This window comes from Parambassis ranga, chromosome 19, assembly GCF_900634625.1.
Source record: "Parambassis ranga chromosome 19, fParRan2.1, whole genome shotgun sequence".
Taxonomy (NCBI): Eukaryota; Metazoa; Chordata; class Actinopteri; family Ambassidae; genus Parambassis; species Parambassis ranga.
The window spans coordinates 4,309,911-4,329,531 of record NC_041039.1 but is presented as its reverse complement, the minus strand read 5'-3'; the positions used below and the strand labels follow the sequence as shown (position 1 = coordinate 4,329,531).

Sequence of the window (19,621 nt, the reverse complement as noted above, 5' to 3'; positions counted from 1 at the left end):
CTTAAAGAATCGATCAGCTGCTAATGTGACAAATCCCTTTAAAAACACCAAAAGATGCAGACAGTGCATTGTCAGGGATTATTTAGAAGAGAATGGGATTATCACTGCTGTAGCAATCTGCATTGTTAGTGTTGTCATTTCAAAAATGTGTCATATGCTAAAATATGAGAAAATGCTAAAAAAAATAGTACCAAATGCCAAATAATACAGGAATATGATAATAAAACAAATTATACAGACACAGAAGATAAAGAAATACCATCAAAATGTTACAGAAAAATAAAAATCTGTTGGAATTACAATTTAAGAAAACAAGACAAAAATGTTATGAAAAGTTTTTATATTAAAAAACAAAAATGGGCTAGAAGACAAAATAAACATAAACATAATCAAATGTTTAAAAGGTTATGACATGATAAAACATTAGAAGATTGGTAGAGGTAATGAACTCATAGCTTATCACAATCATCACTTACAAAGATGGCTCCTCCTGGGTGTGTTTTTAAATGAGCAATGTGCTCTCAGCACAACTCTTAACTTTAACAGCAGCAATCTGAAAAGTTATACTCTGACACACATCAGTGCTTCACTCTCCTCTGCTTCTATGCCTGTTATTGAACATGTCTGAAGTCTATTAGAAAATGAAATAATAGGTTTACCACCCATCCAAACTTTGGCCTATTAACCTTAAGAACTCCCTCGATTTCCAGAAAAGTCCTGAAAGTTTAAGGCTGCAGTGAAGCATATCCTGTTCCCCACCTTCTGGTGAAGAGTGATGCATCTATGAGAGCAGCTAGCCCTCTGGGTAAAGATGCCCCTGTTTCTCACCTCAAAGCTGGAAGGAGATAGATGGTGTCACTCTGTTCCTGTGCTGTGTTTTGATCAAGGAGAGTGGACTTTGTTCTCAGGAGATCAGGAGAGGAAAACACACAATTACAGCTTTGAAGAGAGCTTCATTCACTCAGGTTTCCTCCAGTGATATGGTGCTTTGTAAATGTCTTGAAGAGACACCAACAGCGGACAGTGATATTACTCATGTGTACATGTGTGATTGTGTGAAGTCTCTGGACCTCTTGTCCTGTGCTGTTCCCTGTGTAGCAAGCACAGAGTGCGAGGCAAGGACAGGATGAATGATGTGTTTATTCGCGTTGCTAATGAGACATGACACATAAGTGTTGATCACCATGGAATCTGCTGATTTTTTTTTTCTTCTTTTGTGTCTCCATAGCGACGAGGAAGAGCTGCGGAAGTCATTCTCGGAGCTCGGGGACAGCCTGTGTGACTCTAACACCTCCAGATCAATGAAGAGGGAGGGCAGCAGCGGGAAGCCCCTCTCGGACGATACGCAGCCCTCCGGGATGCTGCTGTACAAGAATGGATTCCTAGTCCGCAAAGTCCACGCCGACTCAGACGGAAAGAGAAGTATGATGAATATGAACAAGTGTTTAAAAATAAATCTAGCAAAAAAACAAAAAAACAATCCTACAGGTCCCCCTAAGGGACATTTTGCTCATGCACAATCCTTTACTTCATGAAATTGCATTTAGAGCAGTTTGTGTGACTGTGATTGCTTTCTATATATAAAAGTCACACACCACCTTCACTGTGACATCATAATGTTCTTGTATTAATCTATTTAAATGTCCAGATCATTAATCTTATTTTGTAAATCACGCAATAGTATGTAGACTAATAACTTGTATGTATCTGCATGTGTAATATACTAATATAGTTCCCCCTTGCAGCACCAAGAGGGAAGAGAGGGTGGAAGACTTTCTATGCCATCCTCAAAGGGCTCATTCTCTATCTGCAAAAAGTGAGTTTTTTTCCACATTATTATGCAGAGTTCATTACTTGTAAGAGTATAACAAAAGTCTAACAGGCAGTTTGCCATAGCTACTGCTTGATATTCATTATTCAACCTTTTGAATAATGTTTGCATCATCACAAACATCTCGTTGTATGCTCATGATGACTGCAGATTTGTAATAGTAGGTTTCTTTTTACCTATTACAAAGCTTTATTGAAACAAATTATCAGGGACAAAAAGGCATCTTTTTTGCTCCCTGCTTCCTGTTTACATGTCTGAAAGTGGTTATGACATTACGCAGTCATGCAGCAAGGTCTTGGCGCCACACAGAGGAGCCATATGGAGCGCTTGGCCTTGCTTTGAAGAGGAGCAAAAAGGCCGCTGCTGCACGTTCAACTTTTGCCAGTGTGGCTTTGTCCTGTGGAATAATAACATTCATTCATACAACGCTGCTGTATAGGAGTGCACATAACATCATAACAACACAAGAAAATGAATACAAACATAGACTAATAATAGCAAATGATAAAAAGAGGGATTTAAGAGGCAGAGCTCGACTCCTGCTTATTAATTAGCAATATGGGTAGGCGCTAAGTAGGAACCTTTGAACACTGCCTGTAAGAGGAGGGTCTCCTAGTGTTTGTTAAGCTGCTCTTTGATGCAGCTGAAGGTGTTTTTATCAACCCTGGGTTCAATGCTAATGGAGAATCCTATTGAAAATAATATTTGAAGATGATCAGATTTTGTACAAGCATCATGATCATATTACGTTCTGTTTTGTCAATCATTCATTCCTCATGTATTAACTGTCATGTATCAGGGGGAGTACAGGCCTGATAAGCAGCTCACTGATGAGGACCTGAAGAATGCAGTGTCCATCCACCACTCTCTGGCCATGAAAGCTTCAGACTACAGCAAGAGGCCCAACGTCTTCTATCTGCGCACGGCTGACTGGAGGGTGTATCTCTTCCAAGCACCGTGAGTCTTTTACGTTTGTTATGCTTCTTACTGAGCTGGAAATGTTACAAACATCACAACATGCACAGCTGTGCAGCATCTGCAGCAGACCTTAAAATTCAAATCACATTCTGTAAAAAAAAACACAATTACTCAAATTGTTGCTGCTCTGCTGATTCTTCTTATGGCCTCTAACCTCCTATGAAATACAGAAAAATTATGATTTTTACATATTTAAATTGATTGATTTGTTTTCAGTTAATACAGAAATTAGCAGCCAGGACACTTATTTTTGCAATTTGATTGGTGATGACATATATTCACATATCCACACACGCTGATTGACAATTATATTTAAGTTTGCTGCGCTGTGCTACTGGTGACTTCATTATTATTTGTATTAGTTTGGATAAACCAGGGTTCCCTACATTACAGCCTTGTTCCATTAAAGAAATTAGCTAGCTTGGATACAACAATATGGTGTCCATATACTTTTGGACATGTAGTCAAAGCTGAGCATCCACCAACATGTGGAGCCAGCTGTGCGCACATGTGCCCACAGATCAATGACACACACATGTTGAAGGTGCAAGTCTGTGTGTGTGTGTGTGAGAGAGAGAGAGAGAGAGAGAGAGAGAGCAGGATTCAGGAAGTGGCACATGAGTGGCCACATGTTTCAGCCCCCAGGAGGACCGGCTCTGTGCTCCAGTTGCAGCTTGCATTTGTCCCAGATACTGTACCCCTCTCCGAGTCGCTCACACTCTCTTCCTCTCTCTCTTTCTCTTCTTATCCTTTCTCTCTCTCTATCTCTCCCTGAGGATTTAAGCAAGGCTGTCTGATTCAATCTGATATTTCTCATGGGCCCCTAATGGGTCTGTTAGTGTAAAACAGGCCGTTTTCTCTCACGCATTAATTGGCTCCAAAATAATTTCTTTGTCAACGGCAGCGCTGCCTTTTCTGATAATTATCCCTTTGATGTTGTAAGCCCGCCATGTGCTGATGTGAGCACACGGCAGCAAGTGTGTTTGTACATGCTGTATACAAGTTAAAAATGACTTTGTTATTAATCTTTGTGTGTTTGTGTGTTACCTGTCACAGGAACGCAGAGCAGATGCAGTCCTGGATCACACGGATCAATACAGTGGCTGCCATGTTTTCAGCTCCTCCTTTCCCAGCAGCCATTGGTTCCCAGAAGAAGTTCAGCCGGCCACTGCTGCCAGGGACGATGTCAAAACTCTCTGAGGTAACTTTGTGTTATGGGCCAGAAGAGCGCTGACACTGGCCTGCATGCTGTAAAATTAAAGATGTATTTGGTTACTTTACTCCCAAAACCAGCACAATTTCAAAAGATATTTGTTATATTAAACATAAAAATGATAATTTGTCTCAAAAAAAAGGAAAAAGTCTGAAGGCCCACCAAAAGTTGTCAATAAATTGCTAAGATCTGGTATTCTTGCACTTGCTCTATCCCTCCTCTTCATCATTAACCTCAAAATGTCCATTTCTGGCCAACATCCTTGTAAAGTAACCTCAGTTCACTCTAAGGGTTACAAATCTCAAAAATAAGTGACTCTACAATCCTCATCCTCCATGATTAAACTGCTGCCTTTGATACTATTGACCATTGGACAGAATACAAAACTGTGTAGGCAGTTCTGCCATAGCTTTAGTTCCAGTCATATATAAACAATAGATACTACAATTTCTCTGATAACAGCTTTACATGTGGTTTATGTCGACTTCAGTATAGTGTCTCTATAAATCCTGGCCCCACTTGTCCTCTCTCTGTATATCTGTATATCTGTATTTTATATGCCTTCTCTAGGTCTTCTACGCTTTCAAAACATCTTCAACTAACTCTCCTCTCTCCATGATTGCTTTACTACTCACAAAAACTGGATGACAATAAAAATGCTAAAAGACACTATCAGCTAGTTAGTGAGTTTTTGGTTTCTACCAGTAAGGATTATCAACAAAGAAGTAGCTTTGTTTTACTCTTAGCCTATAAAAAGGTGGTAAAATATCAAGACGAATTACAGACATATGAGCCACATATGTATCCTTCCTCTTTCTCATGATATTTGTCCTGTCCCTCTGCTTTCAGGAGGAGCAGGTTAGATCCCATGAAGCTCGATTCAGAGCCATCTCCACTGAGCTGGCCGAACTGCGCTCCTACCCACCTGACCGCAAGGTTAAGGGGCGCGAGCTTGAGGAGTACCGTCAGAGAGACGAGTATCTGGACTTTGAGGTGAGCTGGACAGAAGGAGGTGAATGACAAATGTCTCAGTTGACTTTAGCTGACTAAATTTCTCCTGTCTGTTCACAGAAAACACGGTATGGGACTTATGTCATGTTGCTAAGAGCTAAAATCCGATGTGGTGAGGAGGACCTGTCTGTGTTTGAGTCCCAGCTGCTGGAGGACAATGGGCTTCAGCGTGCGCACTCCAGCCCTACGCTGCAGGACAGCAGCCAAGCCAGCCAGGCCAGCAGCACCAGGGATGGAGGCAACAGCAGTAAAGCCAGTGGCTGCAGCAGCAAGCTTCGACAGGAGGGCCAGAGACACAGCTACCGGCAGGCCGTCAAGAAGTGAGACAGGGCGGGGGCGCCGGGAGCGGCACAACGTTGCACTGCCAGCGGCAGGCTGTCTCCCCGCACAGGTTTTTATTTGAGATCCAGGAGCTCTGCTTGAAGGGGGAGCAGGAGTGAGGGTCCAAACCCACGCCCTCCCCCCAACCACGACGCCCTACCCGGCACCCCAGTCTTCTCATGTGATCAAGGAGGTGCAGATCCTGTGACTGGCAGAGTGGCTGTTGGTGCAGGAGGAACAGCTGTAAGGTCACAGATCTGCAGAGACAAGGTGTGTTTGAGAACGTCCGCTGGGGGCAGCAGCAGACTGTTCTGTGCTCTGAGATAAAGAGGCTGCTTACAGATGGAACAGGGCACCACACAGGGACGACATCCTGCATTCTTTCCTTTTCCTCAACCTTTGTTCTTTCAGTGCACCTCTCCGGCCACGTTCTCCCACCTTTTTTCTTGATCTTTTACTCGGGACCAAACACGTTTACACACTTTAAATTGTCATCACATTTTAGATAACTGATGATTTGATTTCAGTTGAAGTGTACCTCTGCTTTGATGTGTTAGACTTTACGGAGCCATCACATACCAGCTCCTTTTTTTCGCCACATCCCCACGGTGTGTTCACATTCCACATAGGAGCTGGAAGTTTTAGCTCCTGTGTATTTTCACTGAAGGCGGAATCACATTGAGTCAGTGTGTCGGCTGCAGTATAGAACACGATGAGATGGTGCAGCTCGTCTCTCCTCCTCCTCTCTCTAGCCACTGATGGCCAGTTCTGAGGCAACAGCATCAGCAGAAGTTCACAGGACTCCTGATGAGCAGCAGCACAGAGAGAATTCTTTTTTTTTTTTTGCTCTACTTGAACATCTCTTTGCTTTTGCTTCTGTCCTGTGATGTGCTTCTGTTCTCTTTCTACTACTTGGCCGAATGTTGTTTTCTGCAGTGATCTGCATGCCTGCATCCAGCACAGCTTCTTATAGGCCTTTTTACTACTTCGAGGGCAAAAATCAGGAACAGCAAGGCTTGTTCTCTCCGGGGTCTTTCAGTCATTCTCCTCATGCCGGTGCCATACGTGTGTCTGTACTTTATAACCCTATTTTAAACGCTCACCAGGCAGACCCTGAATGTTTTCAATATTTTTACAGTATTTTACAGCCATTTGTTGATGTAAAATCCTCCTGTGTATGTCAATTGTATGATGAAATATGAATATCGAAGACAATATGTTACCCATACTCTTCGTATACATCCAGAATATGTTGTATATAACACACCACCTGCTTATATTGTAGGATATATGACAGTATATTTACAATATATTCAGCACTCTGTTGTGAAGACGCATTAGCTTCATGCTATTGTATGTTGTTTTGTTTTGTTTCTTCCATACAATATGAATATTATAGTAAAGTCTATCAAAGGGTGTTTTGACAGGATTTTGCCACGTGGTAGTAAAATATATGAGGATTTCTGTGGGTCAAAGAGAGCGCATGGTTTGCTAGCATGCCATACAAGTGGATCAGGGTTGTATAGAGTGATGCATGAATAACGTGAAGAATGAGCTGAACAGTAAAGACACAAAAAAACAGACACTGCAGGAACCATGTAATGTTTTGGTAGCCATGTACACCTCATAAATAGCAGTATTCGATGCATAGCCATTTACTACTCAGGCTTTATAAATGATACCTTGAGAAGCTGCAGTGCCAGCATTCAACCAGCAGGGAGAGCTGTTAACATTCACTTCAGCCATAATCACAACCTGCTGCACCTGCAGAGGATATGCACTGCATCGCCCATTCACTTGAGGAAACAGGATCTGTTTGTGTTGAGTGCAGTCTGAGTGTGTTCTGGAGTGTGTGGACTCTTAGCCTTTTTTTTCAAATGGCTCTAGAGACAGTTTCAGTTTGTCTGGTGTAACTTTCATTCAGAATGAGCTCCCATGTTATTAACTCTCAATTGAAGGAATTTGTATACTTGATTAATAGATAAACAATCTGATTTTTTGATTATTTTATTCAAGCCAGTTTCCAACTTTGAAGGTTTGTGCATCCTTTCTTTATATTCTTTAGGCTCTTTGTTACACAAACATTGAATGCTGTTTTCCACATGCAAGCAGTAATGAAAATAGTCTTTCACCTAATAGCTCATCTCATGTTTCTCCTTCTGTCATCCATCTTTTCTATTTTTAAAGGGTAGATATTGTTGCCTCACGGACGTCCTTTTTGACTAAGTCAAAAACTGCATATTTATTGATACTATTTAAAATGTGGCCAAACTGTTATAAAGCAGTCAGACTCACACTGATTCATAACAATAATCAGATATATCTGGTATCACCATGATACAATATGTACAGAATGAATCCTGGAAACATATATTTCTCAGCTTTACTATTTTGATTGATTGCAGTTATTTACAGTAGATCTGCAGACTGTATGAAGAGGATTCGAATCTACTGCTAGATTCAATGTACTTACTATCGTACATATATCAAATATAATTGATCAAAAAGTGATATTAGTAAGTAGAGAACACAAAGGGGAGGCTGGGTACTCTGTGTAAATGTATCGCATAAGTAAAGCCGCCCCCTCTCCTCCCTAGTTTGTGTTGTCACCGATCACGTACATCAGAGAGAAGCTGCTGGATCTTCATGGCACTTATTAGTATAGAAATGGCTGGTTTCTGTGGTGACGGCTCTGTGATGCTGGAGTGAAAGTCACCCTGTCATATTGCGTCCACAGACGTAAGATACCTCTCTGTTAAAGCAGCAGCAGCAGCAACAGGACGCCTGTCTGCTGCAGCAGTTCTGGGCAAACCGTCCTTTAAACACGCACCTGTACTGTTTCCATCACGCCTCATCTCAGAATGTAAATAAAGCATGAGATATTATGGCCTGCTTTCATTTATATTATGGTTAGAGTATTACATGAAGGGTTAATATATAAGGTACATCATTTTTTATTTTTTTTTACTGTCCTTGAGCTCATGGTCATTTTTTTCCTTTTCTTTTTTTATATCAATGTGAATGAAGAAAATGGCTATATTTAATGCTATTGTGTGTATGCTGTTGTGTTTTAGAGAAGCCAGCTCATACAAATCTTTTTACACATAAAAGTCTGATCTGATCCATCTCAGTGTTTTTTAGACCGAAGGTAAGGCAATGTTCATTTTATGCTGTACACACAGTGAGCTACATGTGTCACTGCCTTGATAAAACTCACCAAGGAAATGTTGTTTGTGAGCCTCTCACTTTAGGAGGCATAGAAGCTAAAAATAAAAGTGTTTTGAAAGGTTAACTGTGTCTGAGCCTTACTGTGTGGAAAGCTGCTAAAGTACACTTAATCTGTTTTTGGCTGGAACAATCAATAAGGTGGTCAATAAGGTCAAAAGTGGAGCAAACGTTGCCTACATGTTAAGATGTGGGTATTAGGGTATTACTGACCCAGTTATATAATATACAGTCATATTCTGTATTTCTAACACAGGCCACTCTGCTGCAGATATATATTTAACACTTCTAAAATTTAATGCAGCTCCATGTAGACAGTTTTGTATGTCATAGATAATATTGGTGTAAATTGCCACATACCTTTATTACATGACAAAATGGCAAGTCGATTGGGGACCCCAAGAGATATGTGGCCCTTAGAGCAGTTGAGAAACACCTAAAACATGATGTCCACTTGATCACTGTTTTATGTGCCAGATTGTTTTATTTGCAGACTCATCATAGTCAGTGATTAACCCTGCCACTGCCACTGCCTCTTTGTCTCTTGAGTGACTTGGTGAAGCAGCTTAGTGGTCCATCTTGACTATCTGTGGCAAATTTGAGAAGTCCTGTGTCCATGGATGTTATGATAAAGGCCCAGGTTACAGGTTATTTGTCTGCATAACCAGATAAAATCAAAGTAAATCCACAACTACTCAGAAAAATAGGTTAATTAATTAAGCTAACTCCAAAGTGACAAGTGTTCACAAAAATTAGTTATTATTATTATTATTATTATTATTATTATTATTATTATTATTATTATTATTTTAAAGCAGAGCATGGTAGTTGTGTTAGTGTGTTTTGAACGCAGCGGCTGTTGCGCTGTTGAACGCACCCCCGTTTCATTTTCAAGAAACACAGCCGGGGTTTCTGGTGACGTCATCCCGTATGGGAAAGTACATACACAGTGTCGCGGTGCTGCTTTGACCTGAAAACAAGTCATATCACGGGTTTCTACCGAAAACGGCTAATGACACTTTTATAGAAATCCGAAGTAAGTTTTAAAACTCGCCTTAGCGTAATTTTATTTAAGGAAATGTTTAGCGAAATAATTTAATTGCCGTCGAAGCCTTCATTTCCGAATGCTGTAAAGCTAGTACAGGGAACCGTCTATTTCCTAGTGTATATGGGGCTGCTAGCTAGCTGCTCCCTTGTTAATTATTGTAGAAAGTATAAAACAGTTTGTGTGCTTATCATATCTGTTATCTTCAGCTATGTACATAAATACATATTCACAAAACGTGTTTTTCAACGTTTTTTGTGTGCGTATGTAATCTGACATAAACCAGGTAGCAGGTCCAGGATGTAGCCTGTCCTCCCCTTGTTTATAGTTTTATTTTGCATGTACAAATTCGGAAAGCGCATTAATTTAACGGCATTTACGTCTTTTAAGCGAACGCTGATAACATTTAATTGCTTAAATTTAATTTTTAATTGTAGCACTTTGGTCCAGCCTGCGGTACAACAATGGAGAAACCTCCCTTCAGGCAGAACCAGAACTGCGGAGACTGGGAGCTGAAAGAGAGGTTGGGCATGGGCGGCTTTGCCCATGTTTACCTCTACCAACATCATGTGAGTGATTAGACAAGGCACCCTGACACCGCTTGGTGTTATTTTACCCCAAACCTTATTTTAGCAAGAAATGGTATACACAGTATTTCAGATGACTGTTTTTCCCATATTACCATTTGCAATTAATTAATAATATTACTTAATGTTAAGTATTAATATGTGCTTCACAAGATTGTCTCAATGTAAACACATGTGTAGCTGGGTAGGCTTCTGTATATATGTGTCTGTGTATGTGTATAATAGTGTAATGGTCTACATGAGTATAACTGTGATGTCTTTTTTAGAAAACAAATGAAAAACTAGCTGTGAAAATGTGCCGTTTGGAGCTCACACCAAGGAATAAGGATCGATGGAGCAGAGAGATCCAGATCATGAAAAAGTTTGTTCTCTATTATTATCTTCCCTAATTTATTTCATTTGAAGTCATAGTCACAGTATTCCTTATTTACATCTCAAAACTTTCAGCAGACAATTGAGATATAGTTGCACTGTGTTATGTAGGAGCAGTGGATGACTGTGCAGAATACTTCTGGGCATCATTAAAAAGTGATGTGGTTAAAATTCCTCTCTCTCTTTCACTCAGGTTAAATCATATCAATGTTGTGACAGCTCAAGATGTCCCAGAGGAAATCACGCACATAGCCTTAAATGATCTTCCACTGTTGGCGATGGAATACTGCTCTAGAGGAGACCTGAGGAAGGTGAGAGGGCCAACAGGATTTACATTATGCAGGGGAATGAGAAGGAATTTAAATAAACATTCCATATTGCTCTGTTTTGTTTTTGTTTTTTACAGGTGCTGAGCAAACCTGAAAACTGCTGCGGCCTCAAGGAAAGTGAAGTGCTTTCATTACTCAATGATGTTGGTATGTTAACTATTTTTCTATGTACACATCTGTCATTTAAACGCATCAACTGCTGCCTTGTTGTGAACTTAAATCACCGACTACTTCTGCAGGATCTGGTATCCAGTATCTGCATGAAAATAAGATCATACACAGAGACCTTAAACCTGAAAACATAGTACTGCAAGACATCAACGGAAAGGTGAACACCTTCAGTTTGTTAGAGTGCTGTTCTGTTTCTTTGCACACTACGTACAAACTTATATGTCTTATTATTTATGGCTCTGCAGCTTGTTCACAAAATCATTGACCTGGGCTATGCTAAAGACCTGGACCAGGGCAGCCTTTGTACATCCTTTGTTGGCACACTCCAGTACCTGGTAAAGAAAAAAAAAATTTTTTTAATGTATGTATTTTCTGCTTTTTAGCCAGTGACACATGCAGTTGTTGATCAAATGTTCTTTGGTGAAATCTTTTCTGTTCAGGCACCAGAGCTGTTTGAGAATAAGCCATACACTGTTACTGTGGACTACTGGAGCTTTGCCACTATGATATTTGAATGCAGTTGTGGATTCCGTCCATTTCTGCACAACTTACAGCCTGTGCAGTGGTAAGTTGACAAGAATGTCCACTGTCCACCAGTGTTTTTGTTTGATGGATAATTTTATGCCGATGAATCAAAGCAAAGTTAGTTTTGTGTGATCAGTGTACAGCAGAGATCAAACTGCCAGGTTTTTGTAGCTGATTCATTCAGTTTGAATCATAAATCACTGTGTTACCCACTATGACATAGACTGTCATTGTTTGCTGTAGTTTAATAAAAAAAATGATGACAAAAGATCCGGTAACTCAGTGCTGTGTAGGGCATATTTAATTGTTTCTTTTAGTATATAAAAAAACATCTAATAAGATCTTAAGTTCTTCCACACATTCTGTTCAAAAGTTGTATTATACCATCAGCGTATCACTGCAACAACATCTCTGACCAAGTGTTGTCACCCAAAGGGCCAGCAAAGTTAGGAATAAAGGTCCCAAAGACATCATGGCTGTAGAGGAGCTGAATGGAGAGGTCAGGTTTTCCACACACCTGCCCTACCCCAACAATCTCAGCAGGTCAGGACACTGTGATAATTACAATTCTTCTGTAACTATAACCATTGAAAGGCTTTGCTGTAGTTATTACAGTGAAAAAGCACAGTACTGTTTGGTGCTATTTGCTTTTTTATCTGTACAGGACACTATTGGAGCCAATGGAGGCACTGCTTCAGCTGATGTTAAAGTGGGATCCGGTCCAGAGGGGAGGCAAAGTGAACCCTGAAACCAAGAAACCCTTATGCTTTGAAGTGCTTGAGCAGATACTGAGCATGAAGGTAGCACACAAAATATACGTTCATCAGTGCCTTTAGCAGCCTTAACTAGGTCAACAGTCAGTATACAGAAATTGTGAGTATACTCTATACCAGGGGTGACCAAACATTTTTCAGGGAGGGCCAGAATTGATCATGCGAAAGTGTCCAAGGGCCAAAAAGATCATTTCTAATTATTTTATTTCACACAGCAAACATAGTAACAGCATTTAAGCATTCAGATGAACAGATCAGAACACGTTATCTGAATTTACAAATTTAAAACATTCAGAAACTGTGTGATTGTGATCATTGAGCAACAGACAAGTTATTGAGACTACCATTAAAGGTGAGATCTAAACATATGTGGCAGGTCTGGTTTAGGAGCAGCAGTAGACATCAGTAAAATGTCATGTAGACCATTATGGGTGGGAGTTATTTAGTGCTGATCTCAAGCGGGTCTTGTTTAATTTAATGTAATGTTTACACAGGTTTGCTGTGCATGCGAACAAGATGTAAAAATGTAATGACGTGCCTTACGACAGATGCGTATTGAATTACAGAGTCATTTTGAGTGAAGTGCCGCGTCTCATGCACTGTGTACAGCTGGCAGTCTAACAACAAAGAATGTTAATAAACATAGACGCACTGCTCATTGCTACACCAATGAAACATCTCAGTTTATAACAGACAGTCTGCTCACAGGAGACAAACAAATGCATGTTTTACAAATGTTCACAGTTCTGGAAAGTTGCTTTTATCCAGCCGCTGGTAAAAAGGCACAGACAGATGCTGGTCTCTGCTGTTTAGCTAGCAGGCCAAAAATAACACATTTTAAGATAGAAGCCATATAAAGTCTGGCCGCGGGCCGCAATTGGCCTGCATGCTATAGTTTGGAAGCCCCTGCTCTACACCAACAGCTTTTCCCTCTCTCTTCAGGTCGTCCACATCCTGAACATGACCACAGCTCAGGTCCATTCCTTCCAGTTGACTCCAGACGAAAGTCTCCACAGTCTGCAAAAGCGCATTGAGGCCGAGACCAAGATCGAAGTGGCAAACCAGGAGCTGCTGCAGGAGACGGGGGTGTCACTGGACCCCAGAAAGCCTGCTTTACAGTGTGTCTTAGATGGAGTGGTATGTTGATTCATGCCTGGTCTCCTATTGAAACATTTCTGAAAGCAGCATTAAGTATGAAAAAATACTTTAATAAATTAAAATGCATTAATACTCACTCAGAGCTTTGAATCTCCTGGTATTTAAAAAGGTATTTGCAGTCTGTTGGTGTAAGTGCTGATTTTCTTTTTTCTCATGTGTAGAGAGGATGGGATAGCTACATCGTCTACCTGTTTGACAAAAGCATCACTAAGTACGCTGGTCCCTTTAGTGCCAGACGGCTGCCTGAGAAAGTCAACACTATTGGTGAGTCTATTTTAATATATAATATACAGTTAAATGTACTTTGATGAAGAGGTAACCCTTGTCCCTGTTTTCAAATTGTTATGGGTTTACCTTCGTAGTGCAAGAGGCCAAGACGCAGCTGCCTCTTGTGGTTCTGAAGAAGGTCTGGGGAGAAGCTGTAAGCTACATCTGCGGCCTCAAAGAGGACTATAGTCGACTTTTCCAAGGACAAAGAGCTGCTATGTGAGTCACTTGGTATATGTTTGTAAATATTTGATTACAAATCATGAGGCTCCCTTAATGAACTGCAGGTTCAACCGGGCCCATTTGTGATGCATTGAAGCATTTCAGTCATGGTTTTAATAGTGTCTCGCTCTATTGTATAAATAAAAGCTGCATTTTATTACAGCATATGTGTGCACTGAGTGTAGTGAGTCCAGCACATACACTGTATTGTAATGATTTTTAAATGAAGTCTATGATCAGACAGGGAGCGAATGAAAGCTCTATGCCTCTAAAGCACTCCTAGCTGGACGGAACAAAAACGCAGCGCAGCCAGAACACAGCACAGATGTGCCCAGCAGGATACGCACTGCAGCTTTATTGCTATTTACAAATGTTACAAACTTGTACCTGAACTAAAGCTCAGACATTTCAGTAGCTGTGTTCTTGCAGTGTTGGTGCTTTGTTTTTATTCTTCCAAGGCTTAACTGTCTACCCACTCCTCCTCCTCCAGGCTGAGCCTCCTTCGCTACAACACCAATTTGACCAGGTGTAAAAACAGCATGTTCGGCTTCTCTCAGCAACTCAAAGCCAAGCTGGATTTCTTCAAGAGCAGTATCCAGTACGACCTGGAAAAATACAGCGATCAAATGCACTATGGAATATGTGAGTGTTCTTGGGCAGCTGTGTATTTTTGTTTGCATAAGCACTGAACAAGTTTGTTTAGTCAAGTTGCCTGTGTTTGTTCAAAGCCTCTGAAAAGATGCTGAAAGCCTGGCAGGAGAATGAGGAAAGAGCTGCTGCTTTTGCACAGGTATTTTGTTTTCCACAACAAGGCTGTATAGTATAAATCCTTGCAGTGGCTACAATTGTTTTAATCCTGTTTTGCCCGCTAGGTGGCAGAGGTGAACCATTTGGAAGAAGAGATCATGGCTCTGCACTCTGAGATAGTGGAACTTCAGAGGAGCCCATTTGCCCGGCGCCAAGGAGACAAGATGGAGCAGCTGTGAGTGTGTGAATAATTGACACGCTCTTCTTCACCCACAAACACTTCTTAGTTCCAGATTGCTGTTTTGAGACAGAAAATAGTTGGAGTTTGGGGGCGCAACTATAAACCTAAACTGGCCTCAGACTGAGATATTGCAATTATATTTCTGGACATTAAACATTTATGTATTACAGATAATAGTACATATCATACATAAACTGATAACTGATAATGCTGGTGATTGTTTATGGTAAAGACAACATGACAACAAGTTTTACAGAGTTATCTGTCTTCTCCTTTTCACTGACATATCTAGTAAAGCCATCTGCAGTGTAAACCCACAAGGCCTGCTCTCTAACCACACTGAATGATATAACAGAAACTGAGGAGTATTTACCACACACAGTTCGCTTGTATAGTGGAACAGTAATAACTGTTTTGATATGTGGCCTTTGTATGCCACCAAATCAAGCACTAAAGATGATGTTAAGGCAAGACTTCCTGCTTGAATTTTGACAAATTTGACAAAAGTGTGGCATTAACCATGTAGAAATGATAGACATTAACATTTCTAGTGGCTCATATATAATGGAACAAACGTAAATACTAACAAACATAAATACTAGCATCAGAACAATGTTTTGTACTTGGATAAAAATCCTTTGCAGTCAATGACTGCCTAAAGTCCAGGACACATGGACCTGACCAAAATGAGTTTCCTCCCATGAGATGCTTTACAGGCCTTTACTGCAGCTGCCTTCAGCTACTGCTTGTTTGTGGCTCTTTCTGCCTTGAGTTTTGCCTTCATTAAATGAACAGCAGCTCTGTTGGGTTGAAATCAGGTGACTAACGTGGTCTAATGTGAAGAATATCCTAGTTCTTCTTTATATGAGCCACAAAAATGTGTTTATGTATGAAAGTAGCTATAATCCCTGAATGGTTAGTGCCACACTTTTGTTTCATTTTCATTCAATATTTTAGTCTATAGAGTGCAAATGTCAAAAACTGTATGATTATTCTTAATAGTCATATTCATGAATCTAAATGTGTGTGTGTATGTTTAAAAAGTGTTTTTGAAAAATTTACTTTGAATTTAGGAAATGTATCTTGTTGCAGGGAGTTAAAGGCAATCGAGCTCTACAAGCAACTGAAGATGAAATGCAAAAGTAAGAAACAAGCTTACTGTCACCAAACAGTAAAATCCAAAAGTGTCTTCATTACATCATTCATGTTTTTCAGTACCCGAGTCCGATGTGAGTAGCGACAGCTCTGAGATGGTGAAGGCTATCATCCAGACTGTCCAGAACCAAGACAAGGTCCTAAAAGATCTGTACACCCACCTCAGGTAAGAGTCATTTCTGCATCTCCTCTGCAGTTTGTTTTCTGTTTCTCAGATGTGACTTTTTGTCCTGGCTTCTTTCCTCTCAACAGTAAGATCCTGATCAGCAAACAAAAAATCATTGACTTGTTTCCACGAATTGAAAAAACCCTGGAGAGCATCAAGGACGCTGATAACATAGTGATGCAGATGCAGATTAAGAGGCAGAGAGAATTCTGGCATTTACTCAAGATCGCCTGTGTGAGTAAATTTTACCGGTTTGCTTTGTCGAGTATTGATAAAAAGCTGTAGGACATGTGGTCAGCAGAGGGTGCACTGCCTCCTTTACCGTTGTTGGAGAGATGCATGGTTATTATTGCTATATGTACTCAAAAGATCTGTTTCTGTCAGGCTCAAAACTCATCACGGAACTCAATACCGGCCAGTCCTGAGTCATCCAACATGCTGCAAGTGTCTCAGTGGTCACAGTCAGCTCAACCTGTAAGCTCCCCACATCCACTAACATCCCTACCTGGACCAAACGACAGGTAACTCAGTCATCCATTCATGTTTCTTCTCTTGGATTGTTTCAACTCAAAATAATTGATGTAACTAATTGTAAATTAGTAACTCACAGTGGTGTCACTTGTGCATGCCACAGTATAAGCCTAGTGTAAAAATACACTACATTGTAAGTGATTATTTGCTACTATGACAGATTTATCACAGTTCCTTTCTTCAGTTATTTGTGTTGTGCTTTTCAGATACTTACATTATTGTTTTATTTGGCATTGAAGAGTCTGTTTTGTGACTCACATCCATTTAGTGTATGCATAAAAACATAATAATTCCTAATAAGGGTAAATATCATCAACCTTTGACCCTCCCTCATTTTATTTTCATTTTTTTTTTTAAATGGCAACAGATATGGGCTTTGTGCTACAGTCACTTTTCAGTTGTTGTGCATGGTTGTGTAGGTCAGTGTATTTGGCCCCTCAGGATTGGTTTTGTGGAGTTCTCTTGTGACTGAAATGTCTTGTTATGATTCTTCTATGTGTGCTTCAGTGATGCTGCCCCACGACTCCTGCAGGAGAACCAGAAGTACCTCAGTCAGCTGACCAGCCTGATGCAGGAGGCTGCAGACGAGCAGGCTAAAAGCATAGTGGTGAGTGTACTGCCTTTATTTGCTTGGGACATTTGAGGCATGTTTGTTATTGTAGATGGCTAATTGTAGTGACTACATCAGAAAATATTCATAAATTTGCCACACAGTTGGTTTATAAGCAGCAAATGATGCTCTGCCACAGTTTTCCAATGTATTCATTGATGACATCATTTTATTCAACGGATAGGGACATACGATCTTGTCAATTTTTTCTTTTCCTCTTTCAAGGACCAAGACTGGAGCTGGACAAAATACGAAACTTTAACAACAAAGTTAAAAAAGCGAAATGCATAAGCCGCCTTGTGTCCTCCAACCTCGCCTGCACGAGAAACACTAAGGACTGTAAGCTGTCAACACAGCGTTGTACATTTGTACATGGACTCAAAACTGCTTTCCTGATATTCTGTTTAAAAAAAAGGACGGAGATCTTGGAGTTTGCACATGCTCAGTGGTGTCTGTCTTCTCCCATTGTCACAAATAGTGGAAAGTTGTTTAATTAATATTCTTGCTTTTATATGAGAAAACAACAAAGCTGTGTCTCTGCTCTTTTTCCCTTATGCTGCACATAATCCATTTTTACTGTTATTCCTAAACTGAGCAAGCTGTAGCATCAGATCCAAGGGTTTGAGGTGAGCCGATGACTTGACGGAATCTCCGACGGAAACATTGGAAAATCACTTCAATCGTGTGACAGTTTAGAGGAAACACAGGAAGTGGTAGGGACGTTGGTGGGGGTCAAGGAGGGGGGGTGGGTCGAGGAGGAAATTACAATCAAGCAAACGGCACTTTCTTTGATACTCCCATGAATCCTCTCTGTGAAGACATCCAGACAAAAAGTTCCAAGCTGCGGAATTTACTGATGTCATCTCTGCTAATGACTTTGTTGTATTTCACCGTTTCATCTCTGTGTAAAGAAAAAAAAGTGTGCCTAGGCAAAGGTCATGATATCTGTACAGACATGTCTGACACATGTCTATACTGTGTCTATTTCAATTCTATTAGAGATCATAACAGGATTTGTTTTATTTTTGTGAACTGCGTTTATGTCATATTGAGCTACAACAATCATCTAGGTTTAGATTTTTGTTTAGAAAACAAAATGTAAATTAATTATTAATACAAATAAATTGTGAATTTAAACAATAGAATATGTAACTAATTCTATTTGCATTTTGTTTTCATTCATAAGCAAAACTTTTTCACATAACCAAGTTTTCCTTCCAGTCTCTCCAGTGCAAGAATGTACAACTTTTCTTTGACAAACATTTCACATAAAAAATATTTTACTAGGTTCTGACATTGCAGACACTGTCACTATCATTCTTTGCTTCCATCCTCCCCATAATCCAATACAACATTATACACGACAGTGGCACAGTCTGGTTTCTGCGACCACTGAAAATGCACTGCAGGTGTTAGACTGCACGGTCAGAATGACATGAACCCTATCAGTTGTATTTATGAACTTGAAGTGCAATGGAAACATTTTTTTATTTTGGTATTTAAGTAACTGTTAGTTTTCTTTCCTTTTTTCCTCTTGATGGTTTAAATTTGTCTCTAAATGTTTAATTTCTTCACTGTATGAAGATCAAATGTTTACCTGGTAATAAAATAAAAGACTTTGGCACGATTCATGTGTTAACGGTTCTTTCTTCATTTCCCAGATTGTCATGCCATTTACTGCACACATTCATTGCACTGTACACTAGTCAGAAGAACAATGTGCAATGGGCGAGTTAGTATGTTAAAGGAAGGAAATGTCCACATATGGGCTGGCAGCAGGTCCTGGACTTTAAACTGTATTATTTCATAACACTTAATGGAACACTTATTACACTCCTGTTGTTTAAGAGTTTAAATTATGAAACTGAAATAATAGAGGTGCAGTTTGATAAAGGAGAGGCTGGAAACAACATAATTGGGGTCAGATGTGGTTCTCAGGATTTGATCTGAATGATGAATAGTGAGTCACGGATTTGTGCAGATTATGTTGTTCACTTCCACCCTGTTCTTAGGACTGGACTGGTTCTGAATACTGACGACACAACCTGACTCAACCGTTCTACCACATGTCAGGAAATGATTTATCCAGCGTCATGCAAGGTCACTTTCTCTTTGTCTTCTGGTAGAATAAGGTTATAGTCTT

The 19,621-nt window shown here is 40.1% G+C and overlaps 2 protein-coding genes across 3 annotated transcripts in view; both read left to right on the top strand.

The window, feature by feature from the left end:
- Nucleotides 1-8,474, top strand: part of LOC114452403 (PH and SEC7 domain-containing protein 1-like) — a 44,670-nt gene extending 36,196 nt beyond the window's left edge. For both annotated transcript variants that reach the window (XM_028431705.1, XM_028431706.1), the window contains 6 exons: nucleotides 1,229-1,422; nucleotides 1,746-1,816; nucleotides 2,631-2,788; nucleotides 3,866-4,010; nucleotides 4,872-5,015; nucleotides 5,094-8,474. In XM_028431705.1, coding sequence (XP_028287506.1) covers nucleotides 1,229-1,422; nucleotides 1,746-1,816; nucleotides 2,631-2,788; nucleotides 3,866-4,010; nucleotides 4,872-5,015; nucleotides 5,094-5,357 — 976 coding nt within the window. In that variant the 3' untranslated portion in view covers nucleotides 5,358-8,474. The remainder of the gene's footprint in view (nucleotides 1-1,228; nucleotides 1,423-1,745; nucleotides 1,817-2,630; nucleotides 2,789-3,865; nucleotides 4,011-4,871; nucleotides 5,016-5,093) is intronic.
- Nucleotides 8,475-9,483: 1,009 nt separating this feature from the next.
- LOC114452221 (inhibitor of nuclear factor kappa-B kinase subunit alpha-like) lies at nucleotides 9,484-19,105 on the top strand. The gene is made up of 22 exons (XM_028431412.1): nucleotides 9,484-9,615; nucleotides 10,062-10,193; nucleotides 10,478-10,572; nucleotides 10,777-10,894; nucleotides 10,990-11,059; nucleotides 11,152-11,240; nucleotides 11,329-11,418; nucleotides 11,524-11,648; nucleotides 12,044-12,151; nucleotides 12,273-12,408; nucleotides 13,324-13,518; nucleotides 13,701-13,803; nucleotides 13,902-14,025; nucleotides 14,519-14,670; nucleotides 14,757-14,818; nucleotides 14,901-15,010; nucleotides 16,109-16,158; nucleotides 16,232-16,337; nucleotides 16,424-16,571; nucleotides 16,722-16,858; nucleotides 17,376-17,475; nucleotides 17,704-19,105. Exons 2-22 carry the CDS (start codon nucleotides 10,089-10,091, stop codon nucleotides 17,767-17,769), a joined length of 2,289 nt encoding a protein of 762 aa, XP_028287213.1. The 5' UTR covers nucleotides 9,484-9,615; nucleotides 10,062-10,088; the 3' UTR covers nucleotides 17,770-19,105.
- The last annotated feature ends 516 nt before the right edge of the window (nucleotides 19,106-19,621 follow it).

What these genes read in the sequence shown, in the direction of transcription:
- LOC114452221 (XM_028431412.1), top strand. Translation starts at nt 10,089, where the DNA reads ATGGAGAAACCTCCCTTCAGGCAGAACCAGAACTGCGGAGACTGGGAG. An exon ending in TCAAATGCACTATGGAATAT is followed by an intron (nt 14,671 to 14,756) that starts GTGAGTGTTCTT and finishes GTTTGTTCAAAG; the next exon opens with CCTCTGAAAAGATGCTGAAA. An exon ending in GATCTGTACACCCACCTCAG is followed by an intron (nt 16,338 to 16,423) that starts GTAAGAGTCATT and finishes TCCTCTCAACAG; the next exon opens with TAAGATCCTGATCAGCAAAC.